The 21,530-nt window shown below is 44.3% G+C and overlaps 1 protein-coding gene and 1 long non-coding RNA gene across 3 annotated transcripts in view; both read left to right on the top strand.

Moving 5' to 3' along the window:
* COL4A2 (collagen type IV alpha 2 chain) overlaps window positions 1–21,530 on the top strand; it is a 196,129-nt gene that overhangs the window by 82,998 nt on the left and 91,601 nt on the right. For both annotated transcript variants that reach the window (XR_014546319.1, XM_083606368.1), the window contains exons 5-12: window positions 574–708; window positions 788–832; window positions 4,259–4,375; window positions 13,882–13,953; window positions 14,636–14,671; window positions 14,775–14,837; window positions 15,134–15,169; window positions 21,322–21,363. Coding sequence is in view for 1 of the 2 variants with exons in the window: in XM_083606368.1 (XP_083462494.1) it covers window positions 574–708; window positions 788–832; window positions 4,259–4,375; window positions 13,882–13,953; window positions 14,636–14,671; window positions 14,775–14,837; window positions 15,134–15,169; window positions 21,322–21,363 (546 nt within the window). In the remaining variant the exon portion in view is untranslated. The remainder of the gene's footprint in view (window positions 1–573; window positions 709–787; window positions 833–4,258; window positions 4,376–13,881; window positions 13,954–14,635; window positions 14,672–14,774; window positions 14,838–15,133; window positions 15,170–21,321; window positions 21,364–21,530) is intronic.
* On the top strand, window positions 15,180–20,673 carry LOC310759554. Its single transcript, XR_014546407.1, has 3 exons — window positions 15,180–16,162; window positions 16,944–18,679; window positions 19,781–20,673. It is a non-coding gene; the product is annotated as an uncharacterized lncRNA (long non-coding RNA).

Below are 21,530 nucleotides of genomic sequence, written 5' to 3'. Positions count from 1 at the left end.
CATGCGCAAAGCGCAATTTAGCGCTTCTGCGCATGTGTGAGTGGCAAACCTAGAAGTAACCTGTTCTGGGTTTGCCATGGACATTCACTGGAACGGACGCTAGACAAGGCAGACATTCACGGAGGTATTACTGTATATATATAATTATATATTTAAAAACCATTCCCCAGTTAAGTGGGCTTCACAATTCTATACATGTTGCAACCTTATACAGTTACCTGGGAGTAAGCGCTATTGAATACAGTGAGACTTATTTCTAAGTAAACCCGTATGGTAATGACGCACTGGTGTGTACTGTTGAAATGCAATAGCAAAAGAGACTTCTCTGATGCTTGGTCAACAAGCAGAAATACTTCCCTAGAATAAAGTGTGAAAACTAGGGCTTCCTTGCATTTGTTACTCATTTGCACTGCAAAATATTTGGGTGGATGTTACTGTTCAGAGGAATTAGACTTCTGTAAAAATTGCTAGCTTCTTTATTAAGAGAAGCGCAGGTTTCTTCATTACTGCAGAGATCAAGTGTTGCATGCATTACCATAGTTTCTAAAGAATTGTGCTTGTTGTGATTTTCAGGGCCAACCAGGACTTCTTGGGCAGCAGGGATTCCCAGGACCGCCTGGAGTGGGAGGTATCCCAGGACTTCCAGGGCACAAAGGATATAAAGGCGAAAGAGGCCAGCCAGGAATAACTGGACCAAAGGGAGAAGCGGTAATGATATAATTTCCATTAGGCTAACAACTGTAAAGAAAGACTGGGCTTTTTAATCATGTTTCCTTTTTCTTCTTAGGGACAAAGAGGGGTCACTGGTTTTTCTGGTGCAGATGGCATTCCTGTAAGTAGACACTCATTTAATATACTGAAATAAGAGGGTCTTTCTGTAAATAGTTCAGACTGCTTTCAAATAGTCTTTCCATTATGAAAGATCTGCTGCCTATTGAGTTCAGTAACATGTAAAAATAGTAAAAAAAAAAAAAAAATCCTTCCAGTAGCACCTTAAAGACCAACTAAGTTAGTTCTTGGTATGAGCTTTCGTGTGCATGCACACTTCTTCAGATACACTGAAACAGAAGTTGCCAGATCCTTCTATATAGTGAGAAGGTGGGGAGGGGTATTACTCAGAAGGGTGCTGGGAATGGGTGATTGGCAGATAGCTGTGATGAGCCTGTTGACGACTCTTAACGACTGCAATAGGTCTTACAGGAAAAAGCAAGGGGTGAGAAGGTGAAAAATGGCTTTGTCATGTATAATGAGATAAGAATCCAATGTCTTTGTTCAGACCAGGTCTCTCCATGGTTTTAAGTTTGGTAATGAGTTGCAATTCAGCAGCTTCTCTTTCCAGTCTATTTCTGAAATTCCTTTGTAGTAATACAGCTACTTTGAGATCTTGTATAGAATTCTTGTACAGAATGCCCCTCGGTGGGTGGCGATCGCCTGGGCTTCAGCGGTGGCATCGTCGACGGGCAGTTGTTGATAGACTTGGGCAAGGTCCAGCTTAGCGAAGACCTTACCCTCACCCAGGGAATGCAACAGGTGTTGGACAACAGGAACCGGGTAAGGGTCTGCTGAAGTGCCTTGTTGATTGTGCACTTGTAATCGGCGCAGATTCTCATCGACCCGTCCGGCTTGACAGGCGTGACGATGGGGGTTTCCCACTTGGCGTGGTCAACCGGCTCCAAAACTCCTTGGGCGATCAGCTTGTCCAGTTGTTCATCTACCTTAGCCTTGAGAGCAAAAGGAACCCGGCGTGGCTTTAGCTTGATGGGGGGAACTTGTGGATCAAGGCTAAAGGAGATGGGCGTACCTGTATATTGACCCAAAGTGCCGTCAAAAACCTCAGCAAAGTCTTTGATCAGACCCTCAGTCTCTGCATTTGAGATGCAGTTGATGCTGGTGACTTTCAGGCCGAGGGAATCAAACCAGTCTAGCCCTAGGAGGCTTGGCCGCTGACCTTCGACCACCACCAGTCGGAGCAGGCCCGAAAAATCCTTGAAGGCGACCCGGAACTGGCCAACGCCTACCACTGGAATGTCGTTACCCTGGTAGTCTCTCAGGTGTATGCAGTGAGAGTCAAGTTGCCTTTTGGACACTCTGGGTACGAGTCTTTTGATGGTGCTCCAAGACACGATGGATAGGGCAGACGCGGTGTCGATCTCCATGTCACACGGAGCGCCTTCAATGAGCACAGTGACGTTCAGCTTGTGTCGCGTAGGCGAGTTGGTTTGGCCAATCGTGGTTCCGGATGGGCAGTGGCAGTTGGTGAGAGCGAAACAGCTTTCCTTGGCGGACTGGAGTGAAGACTTGGACTTGCGACACGGTGAAGGGGGGGTGTTGTACGGAGCCGATCGGCAGACCTTAGTGATGTGGCCCCTTCTGGAACATTTCCGACAGATGGCATCTCTGAATCGACACTTGGCACGGGAATGGTTGCCTCCACAGCTGGCACATTCCGATTGGCCCTTGGACTTCCGTTGGAACTTCCCGCACTCCCGCTTCGTCTGGTGTACGTCATCGTCTTCACAGGAGGATGCCTCATCACTGCTGGCCTCTTCATGATGCACTGGAACTGGCTTCCTAGCAAGACGCGGGCTGCTGGCCTTGCAGATCTCCTGGGCGGAGAGTGCAGCAGCTTCCGAGGCCGCGGCCTCCTCAATGGCCTTCTGCAGCGTGAGGTCTGGCTTGGCAAGGAGACGTCATTGCAGACGGATGTCCCGTACCCCACAGACGATTTGATCCATCAGGGCATCGTCTAAGTCTCGGAACTCGCAGTGCATTGCAGCCTGTCGGAGGGTGGCGGTGTAGTTGTTAATTGACTCTCCCTCTGCCTGGTTCTGGTGGTAGAACACATGACGGGCAGCAATCTTGGAATGCTTTGGTGCGTAGTGGTTGTGGAGCTTCTCTTGAATCGTGTCCCATGGCGCTGCCTGGACTGCTTGAGGAGCAACCAATGCTCGGGCCGTCTCGAACAACTTGGGCCCACAGAGGCTGAGGAATAGGCTCCGCTTACGCTCCTCTGACACTTCTGTCAGCTCGTTGGCTTGGAGGTAGCAGTCAAACTGAGCAAGGTCGGAGTCCCATGATTCAGAGGCTGGGGCAAACAGCAATAGAGGCACGAGTGAAGCCATGGTTCCGATGCCGACGTAGAGGGCGATGGATGGAACACAGTGCTCTAGCCAGAACAGTCAGCTCTGAATTGGTTCTGTTCAGTAATATAAAACTAAATATTAATTTAAAACAGTAGATTCTGTGGTAAAAGCTGACTGGATATTTTTTTTAAAGTTCCATGGATCTCCACCAGTTGCACAGTCCACCCCCTGTCTCTCCTGCCTACCTGCCTAATTTCACAGAGAGAAGGTATACAAGCCATTCTACGAAATAAAAATCAATCTTTTCTGCTACAGATAGTGAATGTTTTGGAGGATATTTAAAGTGCAAATAACCTTGGGCAAATGACGAAGGCTTGTGAATCTACCTTTCACCAAATTCTAAACATGAGAAATTAATGAGGAGGCATTATTGTCAAAGTAAAACTTGGTTTTGAACTTTCTAATTAACAATGTGTTGTATAAAATAATAAACAAAGAAGTTTTACTCCTATGCTCTTTTCCAGAACTACCCAGGCATGTATCCCAGAACTGGCTTCCTCCATACTGATTTCCCCTGATTTTAGAGATTCTTGACACAAAATCTCTCAAGCCCAATTTTAAATATGGATCCAGACAGTCAAAAAGAACTTACCCATGCTATGTACCACACACCAAGCAGGTAGTTTAAACTGAATTTAAATGCACTGCACACCACTGTGCCTGTCCAAGTTGGCACTCCAGGTTTGGGGCCTACTCACACTGGATGCCTAGAGAAGGCGACTTGGCTCAAAGCAGAGCCTGGATTCATGCAGTTCTTCTTGTGCACTTGGTGTCACATTTGACTTTTGCCTCAGTAAGCTTCCTTTTTTAAATAGAAGAGAGGGAACTGATGATAGATTGGCATCTCTTCTTTTCACTTTTGTTTCTCCACTCTTCCCAGCCCACTGATTGTCCATGTGTCTACTTCCTTTTCCCACTGATGGCTTTTCAAGTTTTCTGGGGTATCTGGTTTAAACTACAGAGATATTTTAAAGAATCCCCCCCCACTCAGTTTTCTCATGGAGTCATTGCTTAGGGTAATGGTGAGAACATTTAAGAGCTGTATGAAGACTAGGAAGTAGAAACTAAAAACAGATGGTTGGATAAACATTCTTGTGTTTGTTCTGTCTCTGCAGGGTCATCCGGGTCAAGCAGGATCAAGGGGCAAACCAGGCCATGATGGCTGTAATGGGACCAAGGGGGACGCTGGTCAGCAGGGAGGCCAGGGACCTGGAGGCTTGCCCGGGTTCTTTGTAAGTTGCTAACACTGAATGAATAAATGGAATGTAACTACATCTTAGTTAATGCAACCTTTGCAAATGTTTTGTAAACCACAGCAAAATGTACGCTGCTCCTTATCACCAGTGTCAGGAGAAGAGTAGTAGATTTTCCCTCACGGGAGTAAGCCTGGTGGAGTGTTTATGCGAATTTGTCTTGTTAGCATTATGTCTTAAAATCCTGCAAAAACTATAATTCCTCCATAGCTCTGCTTTGTGATAAATCCCAAGATCCCTAGCATTTATCTTGTACAGCGATAATTCCTAGGCTAACACGGAGCTCCCTTATCTTGTGTAGTCACAAATCATGGACCACCAAAACCATGCATTCACTTTGCCATGGGAGGCAGCGTAAGGGAGCCTCACCCCCTCTAGGTCCCACCTCTTCTCCAAGCTACACTCCTTCTCCACACCTTGCTTGACTGCCATGTGGGGCACCCCCCCCCCACAGGGGGCAATTTGATTTTATGGGGGGCAATTTGGAAGCTTGTTTAGACCAAGTTAATGGCCTTTTAGGCTTCCTACATGTGAATAGGGGTTCACTTTTTGAATAATAAGAATTATATGTCACGGGGGGGCACGAGGATTTTAGAGATGCTTAGGTGGGGCATGGCCAAAAAAAGGTTGGGAACCACTGCTTTAGTGGTTTTGCCTGACTGGAATGTGCCCTTGCATGTGATGGTGCCTGTTCCTTGTTTGGATGGAGACGTGTGAAAAAGAAACACCTGAGTTTGGGTGGCTACTGTGCAAAGGTAACAGTCCCATCCATTATGTGTGGTGTGGAGAAAGTGGGTGGAGACACTTTTTCTATCTCTTTTAAACAGCTGTTTCTAACTTTTTAACTGATAATTTCGTAATTCCATTCTTTTTTGTAAACTGCTTTGAGGGTTTTTTTGTTTTTGTTTTGCTTACAATCAAATGGAGTTTGTGTGTATCATTTTTTGGTGGGGGGACCTCTCACATAATACTGGAACGTAGGACCATTGGAAAATTCAGAACAGAAAAAAAGAGATTAAACTATGGAGGTTGCTGCCACAGGATATAGTATTGGCCACCAAGCTGGCTTAAAAAGGGATCGGACAAGTTCATGTAGACTAAGGCTGTCAATTCCTACTAGCCATGTTGGTTATGATTACTGCTGGAGGCAGTGTGCCTCTGAATACCAGTTCACGTGTGAAGTTCTTCATGTACATTGTTTCAGACCTGGTGTGCTAGGAGAATTAATTACTATCTTCCATTGTTCAGTTCTTTACTGTGTTTATCTGGATGGTACAAGGTCACATTCCATTCCTTCCGCTGTTCACCAACTAGCAAATGGGCTGCAGCCATAAATGACTCACAGAGTACATGTCCAGTCTCTGCCATTAAAATTCCACTCTGGAGTTCTTCCTTGGCACACAGTTAAATACAATATCTTTTATGAAACTCAGCCTCTTGCCAGATCTGTTCAGCAGCTGTTCATTCTTCTTGCTCTGCATTGCTCCCTCACATTCCTGGCCCAATCCAAAGATAATTTTAAATAGAGTCCATTCAACCTTGGTCGAGGGCGGAGGGCATAATAAAACCTTGTTAAATTCCTTGTTGAGCATAAATCAAAAGTTTCCCTCCTCTTTTCCATGGTAACAGGCAGAATAACATAGCCGTGGCTACACACGTCTCTTTCATTTTATGGGGAGGACAAGAAAAAGACCACCTTGTCCTCCCCTTTCCTTTCTTGGCTGTTGTGAGGATTTTCAAACTTTAGAAAAAACATTCGATACCTTCAAAGAGCCAGGCCCAGTCCTTTTGGCAGCTAATTGATTGCAGCCCATTATCATATGTCGATCCTGGAGCACCTCTTGATTAAACGTTAGTATACCAGTGTCAGAGCTACCCTAGGTCCCAGCTCACAAAGGACCAACGCTGCTTCGTTGTTAAGTACAAAAGTCTTTATTGAAGTTCAGTTTCACTTCCAGAGCCGCAGCGCGCAGCTCTACGTCTCAACCGTTAGACCGCTGATGCTCCGTCTGAGTCTCCTCCCCCTTGACACCAATTTAAGATTCTAGCCTTGCTCCACCTTTTCCGCTGCTCTTTCCTCCTCTGGGTCCGCCTGCCCGCTGGGGTCTCGCCCTTTCTAGCCTCCTCTGACGCTGATTCCCCTGAGCCGTCTCCCTCCCTCCGGCGGGCTTTAGGAGCTGGTTCCCCATCCGGGTCTCCTGCTGTCCCGCGCGCCTGCACATTTGAACTTGGCGCGCGCGCCCAGCCAGCAGCTTTCCTCCTGACTGTTTCACTGCTGCTGTCACTGCTTCCCCCTTCGGGGGGGCTAGCTGCAACTGACCTCCCTTCCGTTCCTCCACTCTCCGATGGAGGCATGGTCAGCCCTGACTCCCTCTCTGGAGGAGACGCTGGCCCTGACACATGTGACTCTTCCCCCCCACTACGCTCTGGTGGGGAAACTGGTCCCGATCCTCCACTGCTGTTTTGGGGTTCCCCTCTGGCTCCTTGTTTCTGGTGCGTCCCCCCTGGGACCCCCCTTGCCCTGACCATTGGCGCCCCCTTCTGGGAATCTTCTGATTCGCTGGAGAAGCTCATGGAATCTCTCGGGCCACTGTCATACTCCCCTACGCTGCCCTCGGATTCTTCCCCTTCGCTCTCCAATTCCTCTCTCCCCATTGCTCCTGCTCCTGACTCCCTGACAACCAGATTAAGGATGAACCAACCCAAATCATGCCAGAGACAAAAGCTCGTCCACATCAGGGACACACTCCCAGGTCGCACTCCCTTTCAAGTTGGCAGACACGGGCTTGAGCAGCACAGCGGGGCGCAGTGAGCTCCCCAGACCCCACTGGGGAACATGGTCAGGATTTTCACCTCATAAATCCTGGCTTTCCCCTGCCTGAACCTCACCTGCAGCGGGGAGTGAACACCTTTGACTCGTGATGAAGCAGGAAATTGAACAAAGGTGCCTTCTTGATCTCAATTGGCAGGGAGTTCCATATTGCAGGTGCTGCCACACTAAACGATCAAGTTCTTACAAATGCGGAACGGGTATTATGTGGCATGTGTAGTAGTCCCAATATGTGTTTTTTTAAAATAAATTTTTATTAAAGTTTTACAGAAAAGAAAAATAGAGATTCTCAAAATAAAAAAAACCATAAGTTACAGAAAAAAGAAACACACAGAGATACAAGAAAAAAATCACAACTAATTAAGAAAAATTAAATTTAAACAAAAAACAAAAAATAAAAACAAATCCATTATTCCCAATGACCTCAAATTCATATGCTTATGTTCTTGACCTCCTCACGCCTCCCCCCTTTTGTATTCCCGTTTAGATATTTAGTTCAGCAAATTCTTACCCTTTTTCAAATATTTAAACTTATATACCATAACACATTCTAAATCAATATTTTCAGCCAATCATCAATGCCTTTTTTTGCATGATCTTATTAACTTTTATCACTAATTACCACTTATGACCAATCCAAGCACAGTTTTAGCATTCATTAATTTTATAGTATTTCTGAAGATAGTCTTTAAATTTCTTCCAGTCTTCTTCCACCAACTCTTCTCCCAGGTCTCGGATTCTGCCAGTCATTTCTGCCAATTCCATATAGTCCATCACCTTCATCTGCCACTCTTCCAAGGTGGGTAGCTCTTGTGTCTTCCAAAACTTTGCGATAAGAATTCTTGCTGCTGTTGTTGCGTACATAAAGACAATTCTGTCCTTCTTTGGCACCAATTGGCCCACCATGCCCAGGAGAAAGGCCTCTGGCTTCTTAAGGAATGTATATTTAAATATTTTTTTTCATTTCGTTGTATATCATCTCCCAGAAAGCCTTAATCTTTGGGCATGTCCACCAAAGGTGAAAGAATGTTCCTTCATTTTCTTTACACTTCCAACATTTATTGTCGGGCAGATGGTAGATTTTTGCAAGCTTGACTGGGGTCATGTACCACCTGTATATCATTTTCATAATATTCTCTCTTAAGGCATTACATGCCGTAAATTTCATACCTGTGGTCCACAACTGTTCCCAGTCAGCAAACATAATGTTATGACCAACATCTTGTGCCCATTTAATCATAGCAGATTTAACCGTTTCATCCTGCGTATTCCATTTTAGCAGCAAGTTATACATTCTTGAAAGTATTTTAGTTTTGGGTTCTAACAACTCAGTTTCCAATTTTGATTTTTCCACCTGGAAACCTATTTTTTTATCCATGTTATAGGCTTCTCTTATTTGAAAATAGTGCAGCCAATCTCGCACCTTATCTTTTAATTTCTCAAAACTCTGCAATTTCAATTTATCTCCTTCTTGTTCCAATATTTCCCAATATTTCGGCCATTTGGCCTCCATATTGGACTTTTTAAGTGCCTTTGCCTCCATTGGTGACAACCACCTTGGGGTTTTATTCTCCAATAAGTCTTTATATCTTAACCAGACGTTAAACAATGCTTTCCTGACAATATGGTTTTTAAATGCTTTATGAGCTTTAACATTGTCGTACCACAAATATGCATGCCACCCAAAAACATTGTTAAAACCTTCTAAATCCAAAATGTCTGTGTTTTCAAGAAGCAGCCATTCTTTCAGCCAACAAAGTGCGGCCGATCCATAATAAAGTTTCAGGTCTGGCAGGGCAAATCCACCTCTTTCTTTAGCATCAGTTAGTATTTTATATTTTATTCTGGGCTTCTTGCCCTGCCAGACAAATCTAGAGATATCTCTCTGCCACTTCTTGAAACAGTCCATTTTGTCTAGAATTTGCAAGGATTGAAACAAAAATAACATCTTTGGCAATACATTCATTTTTATAGCCGCAATTCTGCCCAACAAGGAAAGCTTCAGGTTTGACCATATCTCTAAATCTTTCTTCACTTCTGACCAACATTTCTCATAATTATCTTTAAATAAGTTTAAGTTCTTAGCAGTCATGTTAACCCCCAAATATTTGACCTTCTTTACTATTGTTAGGCCTGTCTCCTTCTGAAACCTTTCTTTCTCGATCGGTGTTAAATTTTTCTCAAGAACTTTAGTTTTTGACTTGTTCAACTTAAAACCAGCCATCTGCCCAAATTCTTGAATCACTTCCAAAACTCTTTTCGAACTAGATTCTGGCTCCTGTAATGTTAAGACTAAGTCATCTGCGAATGCTTTCAATTTATATTGCTTAGCTCCGACCTGAATGCCTTTAATCAGACGGTCCCTTCTAATCATGTTCAATAGTACCTCCAGGACTGATATAAACAACAATGGGGAAATTGGGCAGCCTTGTCGTGTACCTTTCTCTATCTTGAATCCCTCTGTCACCACATTATTAACAATTAATTTAGCCTTTTGATCTGAATAAATTGCACTTATACCATTTTCAAACCCTTGACCCACCCCCATCCCCTGAAGATTTTTCTTCATAAAACTCCAAGAAATGTTGTCAAAGGCTTTCTCCGCGTCTATGAAGATTAGAACTGCTTTGGTATTTATATTCACTTGCAACTTCTCCAAAATGTTAATTATGTTCCTTGTATTGTCCGACAAGTGTCTACCCAGGAGGAAGCCAGCTTGATCCTTATGGATCTCTTCCAATAGTACTTTTTTTAACCTATTAGCCAAAATGTCAGCAAATATTTTGTAATCCACATTAAGGAGGGATATGGGGCGGTAGTTCTTAAGTTGCGTCTTTTCAGACTCAGTTTTCGGTATAAGTGTAATGTAAGCTTCCTGCCACGACTCCGGCGCCTTTTTCCCCTCTAATATCTCATTGCACACCTCCATTAGTGGCCGAATTAACCAATCTTTCAAAACTCTATAATATTTGGAGGTTAAACCGTCTGGTCCTGGAGATTTACCCAACTGCATATTTTGAATGGCACCCGCCACTTCCTGTTCTGTAATTTTGTCACTCAACAATGTCTTTTTTTCTTGAGAAATTTTTTGTAATCCATTTTTCCTCAGGAATTGGTCTAACTCGGCCTCTTTCTGTGGCCCTTGTGTGTAGAGTTGTTTAAAGTATCTCTGGAAGCAGTTTCTAATTTCCAATGGATTCTGTATGATCTTTCCATTTACCTCCAAATTTGTAATAGTATTTAATTTCTGTCTTTTCTTCATCTGCCATGCTAGCAGTTTCCCACATTTGTTAGCCGATTCAAAGGACTTTTGTCTCATCTGCTTAATTTTCCATTCCACTTCCTGATTTATCATTTTCATATATTGTACTTGATATAACTTAATTTCTCTCAGAATCTCTTGGGATTTTGGTTTCGCTCTTAGTCTCTTCTCTCCTTCTTTTATTTTTTCCAGAATTTTGTCTTTTTTCTCATTTTGGGTTCTCTTCTTTATTGCATTCTGTTGAATCAGAAACCCTCTCATGACCGCTTTGCCTGTGTCCCAGATTGTTCTTTTTTCCACCGTAGTGTTCAAATTTATCTCGAAATAGTCTCTCAAAGTTTTTTGGGCCTTCTTAATCACCTCCTGGTCTCTAAACAGGGTGTCATTCATTCTCCATCTAAAAGAACCGATTGGCATTAGTTTCATCTCCATCTTCACTGCATTGTGGTCGGAGCAAGTTTTTGGGCAAATTTCCACTTTTCGTGTCTTAGGTGCCAGTCCTCTAGTTATCCATATTTGATCAATTCTTGTCCAGGTCATATTGGCTTCAGAGAAGAATGTTCCCTCTCTTCCAAGGGGGTTCTTAGTTCTCCAAATATCAGTAAGATCCATATTGTCAACTAGTTCAAAAAAGGTTTTTGGTAGTCTGCCGTCTTTAGTTACCACCTGTCTTTGCGACTTATCCATGGTAGTAGATACCACTCCATTCATATCTCCCATCAAAATGATGTTATAGTCCATATAGTCCAGCAATGTCTCATGCAGTTTCTTAAAAAATTCAGATTTCCCCTCATTTGGTGCATATACTCCTACAATCAAATATTTTTCACCTTGTAGTTGGATTTCAATTGCAACAAATCTTCCTTGTTCATCTTTAAAAGCAAATTTCGGTGATAGGCTCTCTTTTGCATAGATAACAACTCCTCTCTTTTTAACTTTGTCCGATGAGATAAATTCTTGACCCAATCTTTTATTAATAAGAACTTTTCTATGGAGCCTTACCACATGGGTTTCCTGTAAACAAATTAAGTCTAATTGTTCCTTTTTCAATATGTGAAAGACTTTTCTCCTTTTCTCCGGAGAGTTAAAACCGTGAATGTTCCAACTTAATAATTGCAGAGACATGGTGTAGTTATTTTAGTTTCCTCCAGTCGCTCCCAAAAGCTCGTCAAGTTCTTGCGGTGGTATCTTCCTTTTCGATTTGTCAAATTCCAAAGGTGGTAGTGCTGTGTCTACTCCTGGTCTCGAGGCTTTTAGCACATCTGTCGCTTCCTTTTGTAGATCTTCTTCAAAGTCTCTCAGAAATTTTTCCTTATCTTCCACTGATCTGATTCTGAACTTTTTCCCTTTAAATGTAAAAGACAGTCCCTGGGGGAACTCCCATCTGAAAGCAATAGAGTTCCTTCTCAGCAAGGCCACCAAGTCTCCGTAATTAACTCTCAAATCCAGAAGATGTTTCGGAATATCTTTGAAAATCTCCACTCTGGACTCATTAATCTCTAAAGTCTTCTGGAAGTGAGCACCCAATATTTTGTCCCGTTCCTCTTTCGAACGAAGGGTCACCAAACAGTCTCTCACCCTGTTTTTCCTCCCTCCTCTTCCAAGTCTAAAGGCGCTCACTATCTTAAAATCTTTATCCAGCTCCAAGTTCCAAAATTTCTCAAATTCCTGTGAAAGATAGTCGTTCAAATTGTCTTTCTCAAGTTCTGGCACCGCTCTGATCCTCAAGTTTGTCTGCCTCTCTCTCAATTCGACCATAGACAGTAAGGCCTGGTGGTCCCCAATCTGTTTACGTATTGGTTTAATTTCTCCCTCTACAGCCACCGCTTTTTCTTTTGCCTCCTCAGCTTTTTCTTTTGCCTCCTCAGCTATTTTCCTGGTAGTCGCAGATTCCTCCAACAGTTTTTCTATAGCTTTAGTGTTTGAGTTGATGCTAGCTGTGTTCCCTTTAATTTCAGCTGACTGATCTGAGACCTGCTTACTTAGGCCTTCCAATTTTTCATAAATTTTGTTCAACACAGATGTAAAATCCCCTTCTGAGGCCATTCCTTTTAACTCAGATTGCCCTGCGTCTTCCTCCTGAGTCGCAGGGGGGCCAGGCACAGATGCTCTGCGTTGCTGGGAAGCTAAGGTGGACTGTTGCACTTTGACCTTAGCTCTTGTTGCTCTTTGTTCAGTCATTCCCCCTTATCTTCCGTCAAGGTCAATTCCCAGAGTCAAGCCTTGCAGTGGAAAGTCCCCAAAGTTAGTAATGGAAAATTCCCCCAGTCAGATACTGACTTCAGTAGTCCTCTAGGGGGACACAGTAACCGCCATTGGATTCTCAGTAACCAAATAACAAAGTCTTTTTGTAACTTTCCGTGTCCCCTCTTTAGTTAAAACTAAGTATCCAGTTAAGGGGAGACTCTGAATGTATCACCTTGCAGAGTTAGAGCTTAGATATTTACAGTATCCAAGTCAATGCGAGCTCAAATGTAGCAGTCCTCGTTAATCTGACAGACCGTTCCCAGGGAGTCCGAAAGAAAAAACTATTAAGTTCCCAGAAGATCCCCAGAAGAAATACAGTCACTTTCTTAACTTCCCCCCTCTCCTCTAATGGGGGAGTTCCTTCTTTTAATGCTTGGAATTCAAATTTTGCATCCCACTTTGAAGTACTAGCGTAGAAAGGTCTTTGCTTTGATCTTTTACAAAACGGAAAGGCGGACTTCCTGTTTGCACCTTTCCGCTTCGGAGCCCAAATTCACTATTTTTTCTCTTCAAATTCGAAATTCTTAAATTCCCCTACTCACGGATGTTCTCTTTAGAGCCGAATTTCACAGGAAAAAGGTCAGCGCTCTCCGGCAACAGCTACGCGGCTTCGCTCCATAGACGCAGCAATCGACCCGTAGCACCGCGCCGCTCCCGCTGCACACCGGAACCCCTTACGGGGCTCCCTTGCTAAAGCGGGGGGCGCAAAAGGTGCCTGCTGGGTCCCACGCTCGCAGGCTCTTTCTGCCTGCGATTTCTGATCGGGTCTCCGCTTCGCCGTAGCGGAACAGACCCACTTTCTACGGAGCTTCTCCTCCTACTCAGAAGGAGACCGCCATTGCCGTTGGCGCCGCCTCCGGAAGTCTCGGTAGTAGTCCCAATATGGGCCACAAATCCTATAGTTTGCAACTTACCTTCATTTAAATTTACAACACTACCTTCTGTTGGCTTGAGATAGGGTTTAGGAAGGCTTTTACTCCATACCCATGTTGGAAAGCACATTTTTTCAATGGATTCCTAGATCGGAAGAGGAATGGTAGTGCTTACATATGGATACACATAGATTTACTGAAACAACTCCATAAAACCCTTGTGCTGTTAGTGATCATGGGCAGAGAGCTAAATACTTGTTTTCAACCACTGTAGGGAATCCAAGGACCCAAAGGTCAGAAGGGAGAGCCCTTTGTTTTTACTCCGGAATTAGCCGTGCAGTTCAGGGTAAGTTTGCGCTGCTGTTAAGAACTTAAAAAGATGTTGTGCAAAGTTAGCATGTTTTCTGGTACCATGGTTTTTTGGTTACCATGTTTTACTCTACCTCCTTTCAAGTGTTTTGAGAGTCTCAGCTCTTCCTGAATATGCGAGAAGTTTGAAACCTTCCAGTTACGTTCTGAAGCCAAATTTTCAGGAGGAAGGCTTTTTTATCATGTTCCCAGATGTAGACTGTCAACTGAAAATCTTGCATCTCATTTTTCAGTGTATATCTGTAGAAATAGATTCTATCCAATGCAAGTAAAATATCATCCTATGCAAGTTCTGTAACAGTTATCATAGCATTACAAATCTTTATGGTCAAGAAAAGTCCTTTTCCATGGGCTGTTCCCCATGCTCTTTCAAGTGAATATATTGAAACAAATCATATACTGTATAGACATAGGTATTATGTTTTATAGGAAATAAGTATTTGCATATTAGTTGTTAAATGTTTTGTTTCTGTTACAAATATGAATTGAAGACATTGTCATACTGACAAAATTTACTTTTCTAATTACTTTTATCTTTTGCATTTTGCAAATAATCACAAAGTTCTGTAAACAATGTATATGTACCTTTTTATTTCAATGTAGTAGAAATTGCTGTTTATGTTAGACTTGCAGTTACTATCTAAGATTTCTTTCTCTAGGGAGACACTGGTGACCCAGGTTTGAGGGGCTTCCCGGTAAGTACTAAGGTGTTAAATAACAATTTTTTAAGAGTGACTTTATGATAAACTATTAAGGAACAGTTTGATTTTAAAAACAAACAATTATCTTCCTGTCTAGGGACCTCAGGGTGCTCCTGGTGCAGTGGGTATATTTGGTCCAGTTGGAAACACAGGTCTACCTGTAAGTATAATGAAATGCATAAATTATAATTCATCAGCTGCCCTGGGGAATGGTTACACGAATGCAGATAGCAGCGTGGTATCCTGATGACTGCACATGGGCAAATCTCAGAACTCCTCAAGTTAGAATTAATGCTTTTTAATTAGTATTAAAACATGAAAGGACACTGGAGTGCTGAAACAGTTATTAAAATATTTAGATTCTAGGTACATTTTAAAAGCTGTATGTGAAATACATATATTTACATGAAGTGAGCACTCCAAAGGGATCCCTTACTGTCTAACTTCTGTTTTCAGGGACCTCCAGGGCCACCAGGATCTCCAGGACTTCAGGTAAGTCTTTTTCTGATGATTGGGACCATCTTGGGTCCACAGAACATGATCCACAGGTCTGTTGCAAATGCAAATTTGCTATAGAAGTTCCTTTGGTCAGTTGAGGAGTTTAAGCCATAAAGATAAAGTGGAATACCACAATTCTGGGTGGCAGAATGGGTTACTTTATTCGACCTAGGCTGCTTCTTTGGAGATAAGTTTAAATGCAATTCAGAGAACAGTGAAGCAATAAGCGCTTCCTTCAACTGCTCAATCAATGAGGCTGGAAAGTTTTGAGAAAGGGAGGTGGAGCATCTGGAGTGGCTGGAGAGGGGTCATGATGCTCTTGTCTCTGATCCTCAGAAAAACCTAAACATTCTGGCTCAGAATCAGATAAAGCATCAATCTGCGCCTCACCCGCAGATGGTGGTATAGTCTTAGCATTCGACTGAGTGGAAGCACTTTTAGGAGCAGAGGCCTGCTCTGTATTGCGAGCCTGGGACTGAGGTAAAATTATGGAAGAAAGGCGCTGGGGGAGCAGTCTTAGCACATCCCTCAGCTTTAGAGGACACTTTAAGTGTTTCAGTTTTTGCTTTGCTTTTTCAGAGGCGGGTCGCTTAAGCCACAAGTGTTCTCCATGGCTGCCATTAAGACAGCAAAGAGGCGCGCACACACAAAAGCACACAGATAGCCTCTGATTTTCACCAAATAAACACTCAACTCCATTTGCCACACTGTGGACTGGGAGGAGGATTATAGAAATTCAGCCCCAGAGGTCTCCATTCGCCACTTCATGGACCAGGAGAAAAGGCAGGCAAAAACCTCACACCAAACTACACACTCTGTTTGCCACTCCGTGAACCGGATGTGGGGGGAAACAGAAGCCACACACACACTCCTTGTCACAGCTGCCAACCAGGAGGATGAGGACGAGGGGCGGGCCCTCTGTCACCGCCAAAACGAACCAGGACTCAGTATCAAAAGCCAATAGAAGCAGGCAGGCAGGGACATACCGTATTTTTCGCCCTATAGGACGCACTTTTTCCCCTCCAAAAATGAAGGGGAAATGTGTGTGCGTCCTATGGGGCGAATGCAGGCTTTCGCTGAAGCCTGGAGAGCGAGAGGGGTCGGTGTGCACCGACCCCTCTCCCTCTCCAGGCTTCAGGAAGCTATCCGCAAGCCGTGGGAGCCCGCAGGAGTTCCCCCAGGGCTCCCCCGGCTTGCACAGAGCTGCCTGCATCCCGAAGCCCCGGCGCGCTGAGCAGTCGCGCCAGGGCTTCGGGTAGCTCTGCACAAGCCACGGGAGGGCTCCCCCGGCTTGCGCAGCGCTGCTTCTTATCCCGAAGCTACCCGAAGCGACTGCTCAGCGCGCCGGGGCTTCGGGATAAGAGGCAGCTCTGCGCAAGCCGCGGGAGGGCTCCCCCGGCTTGCGCAGCGCTGCCATTTATCCCGAAGCCCTGGTGCGCTGAGCAGTCGCGCCGGGGCTTCGGGTAGCTCTGCGCAAGCCGTGGGAGGGCTCCCCCGGCTTGCGCAGCGCTGCCTCTTATCCTGAAGCCCCGGCACGCTCAGCAGTCGTGCCGGGGCTTCGGGTAGCTCTGTGCAAGCTGCGGGAGGGCTCCCACGGCTTGCGGAGAGCAGCCTGTTCTGGGGGCTGGGGTCGGGGGAAGCTCGGGCTTCCCCCGCCCCAGCCTCGCGCCTTGGGGGGGAAATAAATTTTTTTTTCTTTATTTCCCCCCAAAAAAACTAGGTGCGCCTTATGGGCCGGTGCGCCCTATGGGGCGAAAAATACGGTAAGAGGAACGCTCACTCCATTGTTAGTGTAAAAACAGTGAACCAGGAGGAGGTGGCCAAGCCGTTTTAAAATTAGGGCAGGAGAATGCAAATGCCACACCAGCAGCCACACAAGTAGCACACAACCACACACACACCGAAGCGGAATAAATAATTCTGGAAAAATATCAATATAAGTAAACAACTAAGGAATAAAAGAAGGGTGGCAAATAAGCGGAACAACCAAACATAAAGAGCAACGGAAAGCCCCCCCCCCCCCTTTTTTGGTGGAAAACACAATGCATGGACAAAGAACTGTACAGTAAAACTAAAACAATGATATGGGAAATCTAAAGGGAAAAGGGGGAGTTCAGAAACTACTAACAACTTAGCTGAGTCAGGAGAGCCAGGAGGAATGTATTGTCTGCGCCTAGACAGGAGGAAAAACTGAGGGAGTCCAGCCTACTTCTCATAAGTCTTTGCTCTTGTCTAGTGTGAACATGGTGAACACCCATTCCATTGGATACGACTCCCCATGAACTAAAATAATAATAAAGTTATTCATTGTAGGATGTACATGACTTGAATAGAAAAGGTTTCTAGTCTAACTAGGCTAGAGAAGGACAAGGCAGTCCTGCTTGTTCCTTTTCTCTCTCTGAAGATGGACTTCCGGGGAGGAATCATAGCTCCATCAAGGCTCCTTTGACTGAGATAATTAGGTGGTGATTAACAGTAGCTACTGCTGGCCACGACGCGGAAAAACTGTCTGCGGACAAATGTCGTCTCCCTCGGCCAGTGAAGTGAGATGAGCGCCGCAACCCCAGAGTCATTCGCAACTTAACTGTCAGGGCTCCTTTACCTTTAACAATAGCTACTGCCTATCATGGGACGCGGGTGGCGCTGTGGGTTAAACCACAGAGCCTAGGGCTTGCCGATCAGAAGGTCGGCGGTTCAAATCCCCACGACGGGGTGAGCTCCCATTGCTCAGTCCCTGCTCCTGCCAACCTAACAGTTCAAAAGCACGTCAAAGTGCAAGTAGATAAATAGGTACCGCTCCGGTGGGAAGGTAAACGGCATTTCCGTGTGCTGCTCTGGTTCACCAGAAGCGGCTTAATCATGCTGGCCACATGACCCGGAAGCTGTCGGCCAATAAAGCGAGATGAGCGCCACAACCCCAGAGTTGGCCACGACTGGACCTAATTGTCAGGGGTTCCTTTACCTTTACTGCCTATCATATTATCTCTGAGGGACAAAGATAAAATGGATTAACTTCCAATGCTCTGGAAGGGCTTCTTTCCCTGTGTGGGACTGCAAAATCTCCAAGGAACCTCGACAGGTGAGTGACCAGGGAGCAGAAGAACCACAATATTGTCCAAACACAACTTAATAGCCCTTGGGGTCAGTCCTTAGGGCAAAGATCAGCTCAACCTGCCTCTCTACAATGATATCTGAAACTCCTATAAATTACTACTGATACTATCTGATCCAACGGCTGGCTTAAGAGGAGACACCACCAAGGGGCTTAAATTAAAGCAAAACAAAAGACATGTTTGAAATACGTGTACTGAAGAAAGTTTGTAAATAGTTAAGAGATTCTCCAACTCTTAGAAATTTTCATCTTAATTCATTCTGCTCTTAATCCTCTGCTTCACTGATGAATGTGCTGCTTGTAATGTGAAACTACATGGCTGCTTACTGGGAAAGTGAAATGTTTGGAATGTAACTTCCTGATAAGCAAAGACTGTGTGAATTTCAGAGTAGGCGGTGGTCACCAGGGGGCGCGTTAGAAGATGGCCGACAATAACACCTCTCTGACCCACACGAGGTAATTTAGGGGCTGCTATGGGAAGTATGCAGCCTTCCCTCCCCACCAGGGTGTGGTGGGGTGCTGCCTGGCCAGCGGTGTTCACAAGGCACCCCCTGATCCGAGAGATGGGGGTGCTGAACACTTGGCACGAGCCCTCGGTGAAGTCAGCTCTTCCTGACGCCGATTCCGATTAGCGCGTGCTGGTTGCTTCAGCCCGGAATTATAATTGCAAACAGATGAATTGGAATTGAGGCTGAAGCACATATATCAAGTAAAGCTCGACGATAAGGCTGCTGAATAATGGATCTCTGCGACCGAGAGCGACGGACGGATAAGTAAATCTTTTGATGTGTCGTCACCAAGAGACTGTACGTTTGGAACAAAGGGGGGGTGGAGGAAAAACTTTTTCTTTTCCGTATATGATGTGACAAAAATAACCCTCCACTCCAGAAAGAAAGAAATAAGATCGTTGTGTCTTTTAAGATTCATAAGCAGAAGTTTAAGAACTGTGTGGGAGGTGGAAAATAATCGGTGAACGCTGAGGAATTTTTATGACGCAGTTAAAAAATGGCGTCTCGCCAAGACAGGCTGCTGGAGAAAAAAAAGAGATGGGGGAGGAGATTCAGGAATGTTGGAGAAGAGAAGGAGTATGGAACTGAAAGTTTGATTTGACAGAGCCCCCTGATCTATTTGATTTATTTGGCTAGCCTGGAAAATAAAAGGACAATGAAGAACCCACACAGAGAAGCCAGCTTTTAGTCTGCTTGTGAGAATCATCAGAGATCGCAAAGAAAGGAACACATGACAACAAACAAGATCAAGAAAATATAAAGGACCATCTGGATTGAACTGGATAGAACTGATTAATTAATGCAGCAAAATAAGGGATGTCTGGATTTATCCGGAACTTTGGACTCGTGCGGAGCTTGATATATGGGTACACCCAAAAAATTTAAAATTTGGCTGTATAATTTGGAACCAATGTGATTTGAATAATGTGATGTGATTGGCCTGTTAATAAAAATTATTCTTAAAAAAAAAGAATTTCAGAGTAGGCACTCAGTATGGTGAAAATACTGAAAAACACCTTCTGATTGTTAGTGTCATACAGCAATTACTGAATGAGCAATAGAAGAACTAAGAGTAGAGATGCATAAAATGAGAAATAGAAATTGATTGGACAAAGCTGAGGCTGGAGAAGATAAGTAGCCTTTGGGAAAGAATACTGATGGATGTTTGCCAGAGCATAGGGGATAAAATCAAACCCTGAGGAACCGCACATTGAAGGTTCCACAGGGCTGAAGAACACTCCCCAAGCTTAACCCTCTGGAAATGTCCAACCAAGTAGGACCGGAAACACTGCAAAGTGGTGCCACCCACCCCAACTCGGACAGCCACTCCAGAAGGATACCATGGTCAATAGTATTAAAAGCCGCTGAGAGGTCAAGGAGAAGTAACAGGCATACGTTTCCCTTGTTTCTCTCCCCACAGAAGTCATCACACAAAGCGACTGAAGCAATTTCTGTTCCAAAACTTAGAAAATCAGTTCCAACAGTAATGTTGTTGTATAGAAATAATTATTTGCCCCGATGACTGAGGTTTTGGGTAGCCAGGCATCTGGTATGCAGGCTGAGACCCTCCCTTACCACAGTCTCCCCAGAATGGTGCATGCTGTAGTTATCTCCCGCTTGGACAACTGCAATGTGCTCTACATGGGGCTACCTTTGAAGGTGATCCGGAAACTACAACTAATCCAGAATGTGGCAGCTAGACTGGTGAATGGGTGAGGTCCTGTAAGACCTACATTGGCTCCCAGTAAGTTTCTGAGCACAATTTAAAGTGTTGGTGCTGACCTTTAAAGCCCTAAATGGCCTTGGCCCAGTGTATCTGAAGGAGCGTCTCCACCCCCATCGTTTTGCCTGGACACTGAGGTCCAGCTATGAGGGTTTTCTGGTCTGAGAGAAGTGAAGTTACAGATAGGTAGCCGTGTTGGTCTGCCATAGTCAAAACAAAAAAAAATTTTTTTCCTTCCAGTAGCACCTTAAAGACCAACTAAGTTAGTTCTTGGTATGAGCTTTCGTGTGCATGCACACTTCTTCAGAGCTTTCGTGTGCATGCACACTTCTTCAGTGAAGTTACAGGGAACCAGGCAGAGGGCGCCCTCCCTGTGGAACGCTCTCCCATCAGATGTCAAAGACATAAACAACTATCTGACGTTTAGAAGACATCTGAAGGCAGCCCTGTTTAGGGAAGTTTTTTATGACTGATGTTTTAATGTATTTTTAATCTTTGTTGGAAGCTGCCCAGAGTTGCTGAGGAAACCCAGCCAGATGGGTGGGGTATAAATAATAAATTATTATTACTATTATTATTAAGCATGTATTGACTATTCTACTTCTTAATCAGAATAGATTTAAGAGATACTATAGAAGATGCCAGTCGCAACTGAGAGTTTATAGCCTAAATGTCATAGAATTATTTTAATCGTTGGTAAAACAGTTAAACAGAGAGAAAAACGATTTCCAGATCACCGTTTGGGCAAATACTCCATATGCCGGAAAAACACCCGTTTAATAATCATTACTTGTCATTTCAGGGCAACAGAGGCCTTGGCTTTTATGGAGAAAAGGGTGACAAGGTAAATGGAATATTCTAATTAGTTTGCATTTCTATCAGAATATGATGAATAGAGTTTTGAGTGATAATTCTTTGACTTGTGCCAGAAGCAGAGCTGTTAGCAGTTAGAGAATTTGTGGTGCTTGCCCAGTGGCCTCTGAAAAAACATACAGAAAGCATGAAATTGAT

This window comes from Podarcis filfolensis, assembly GCF_964270895.1.
Source record: "Podarcis filfolensis genome assembly, chromosome: 3".
NCBI classification, from domain to species: domain Eukaryota; kingdom Metazoa; phylum Chordata; class Lepidosauria; order Squamata; family Lacertidae; genus Podarcis; species Podarcis filfolensis.
Note: the sequence above shows the minus strand (reverse complement) of the source record. Positions and strands in the feature narration are given on the sequence as shown.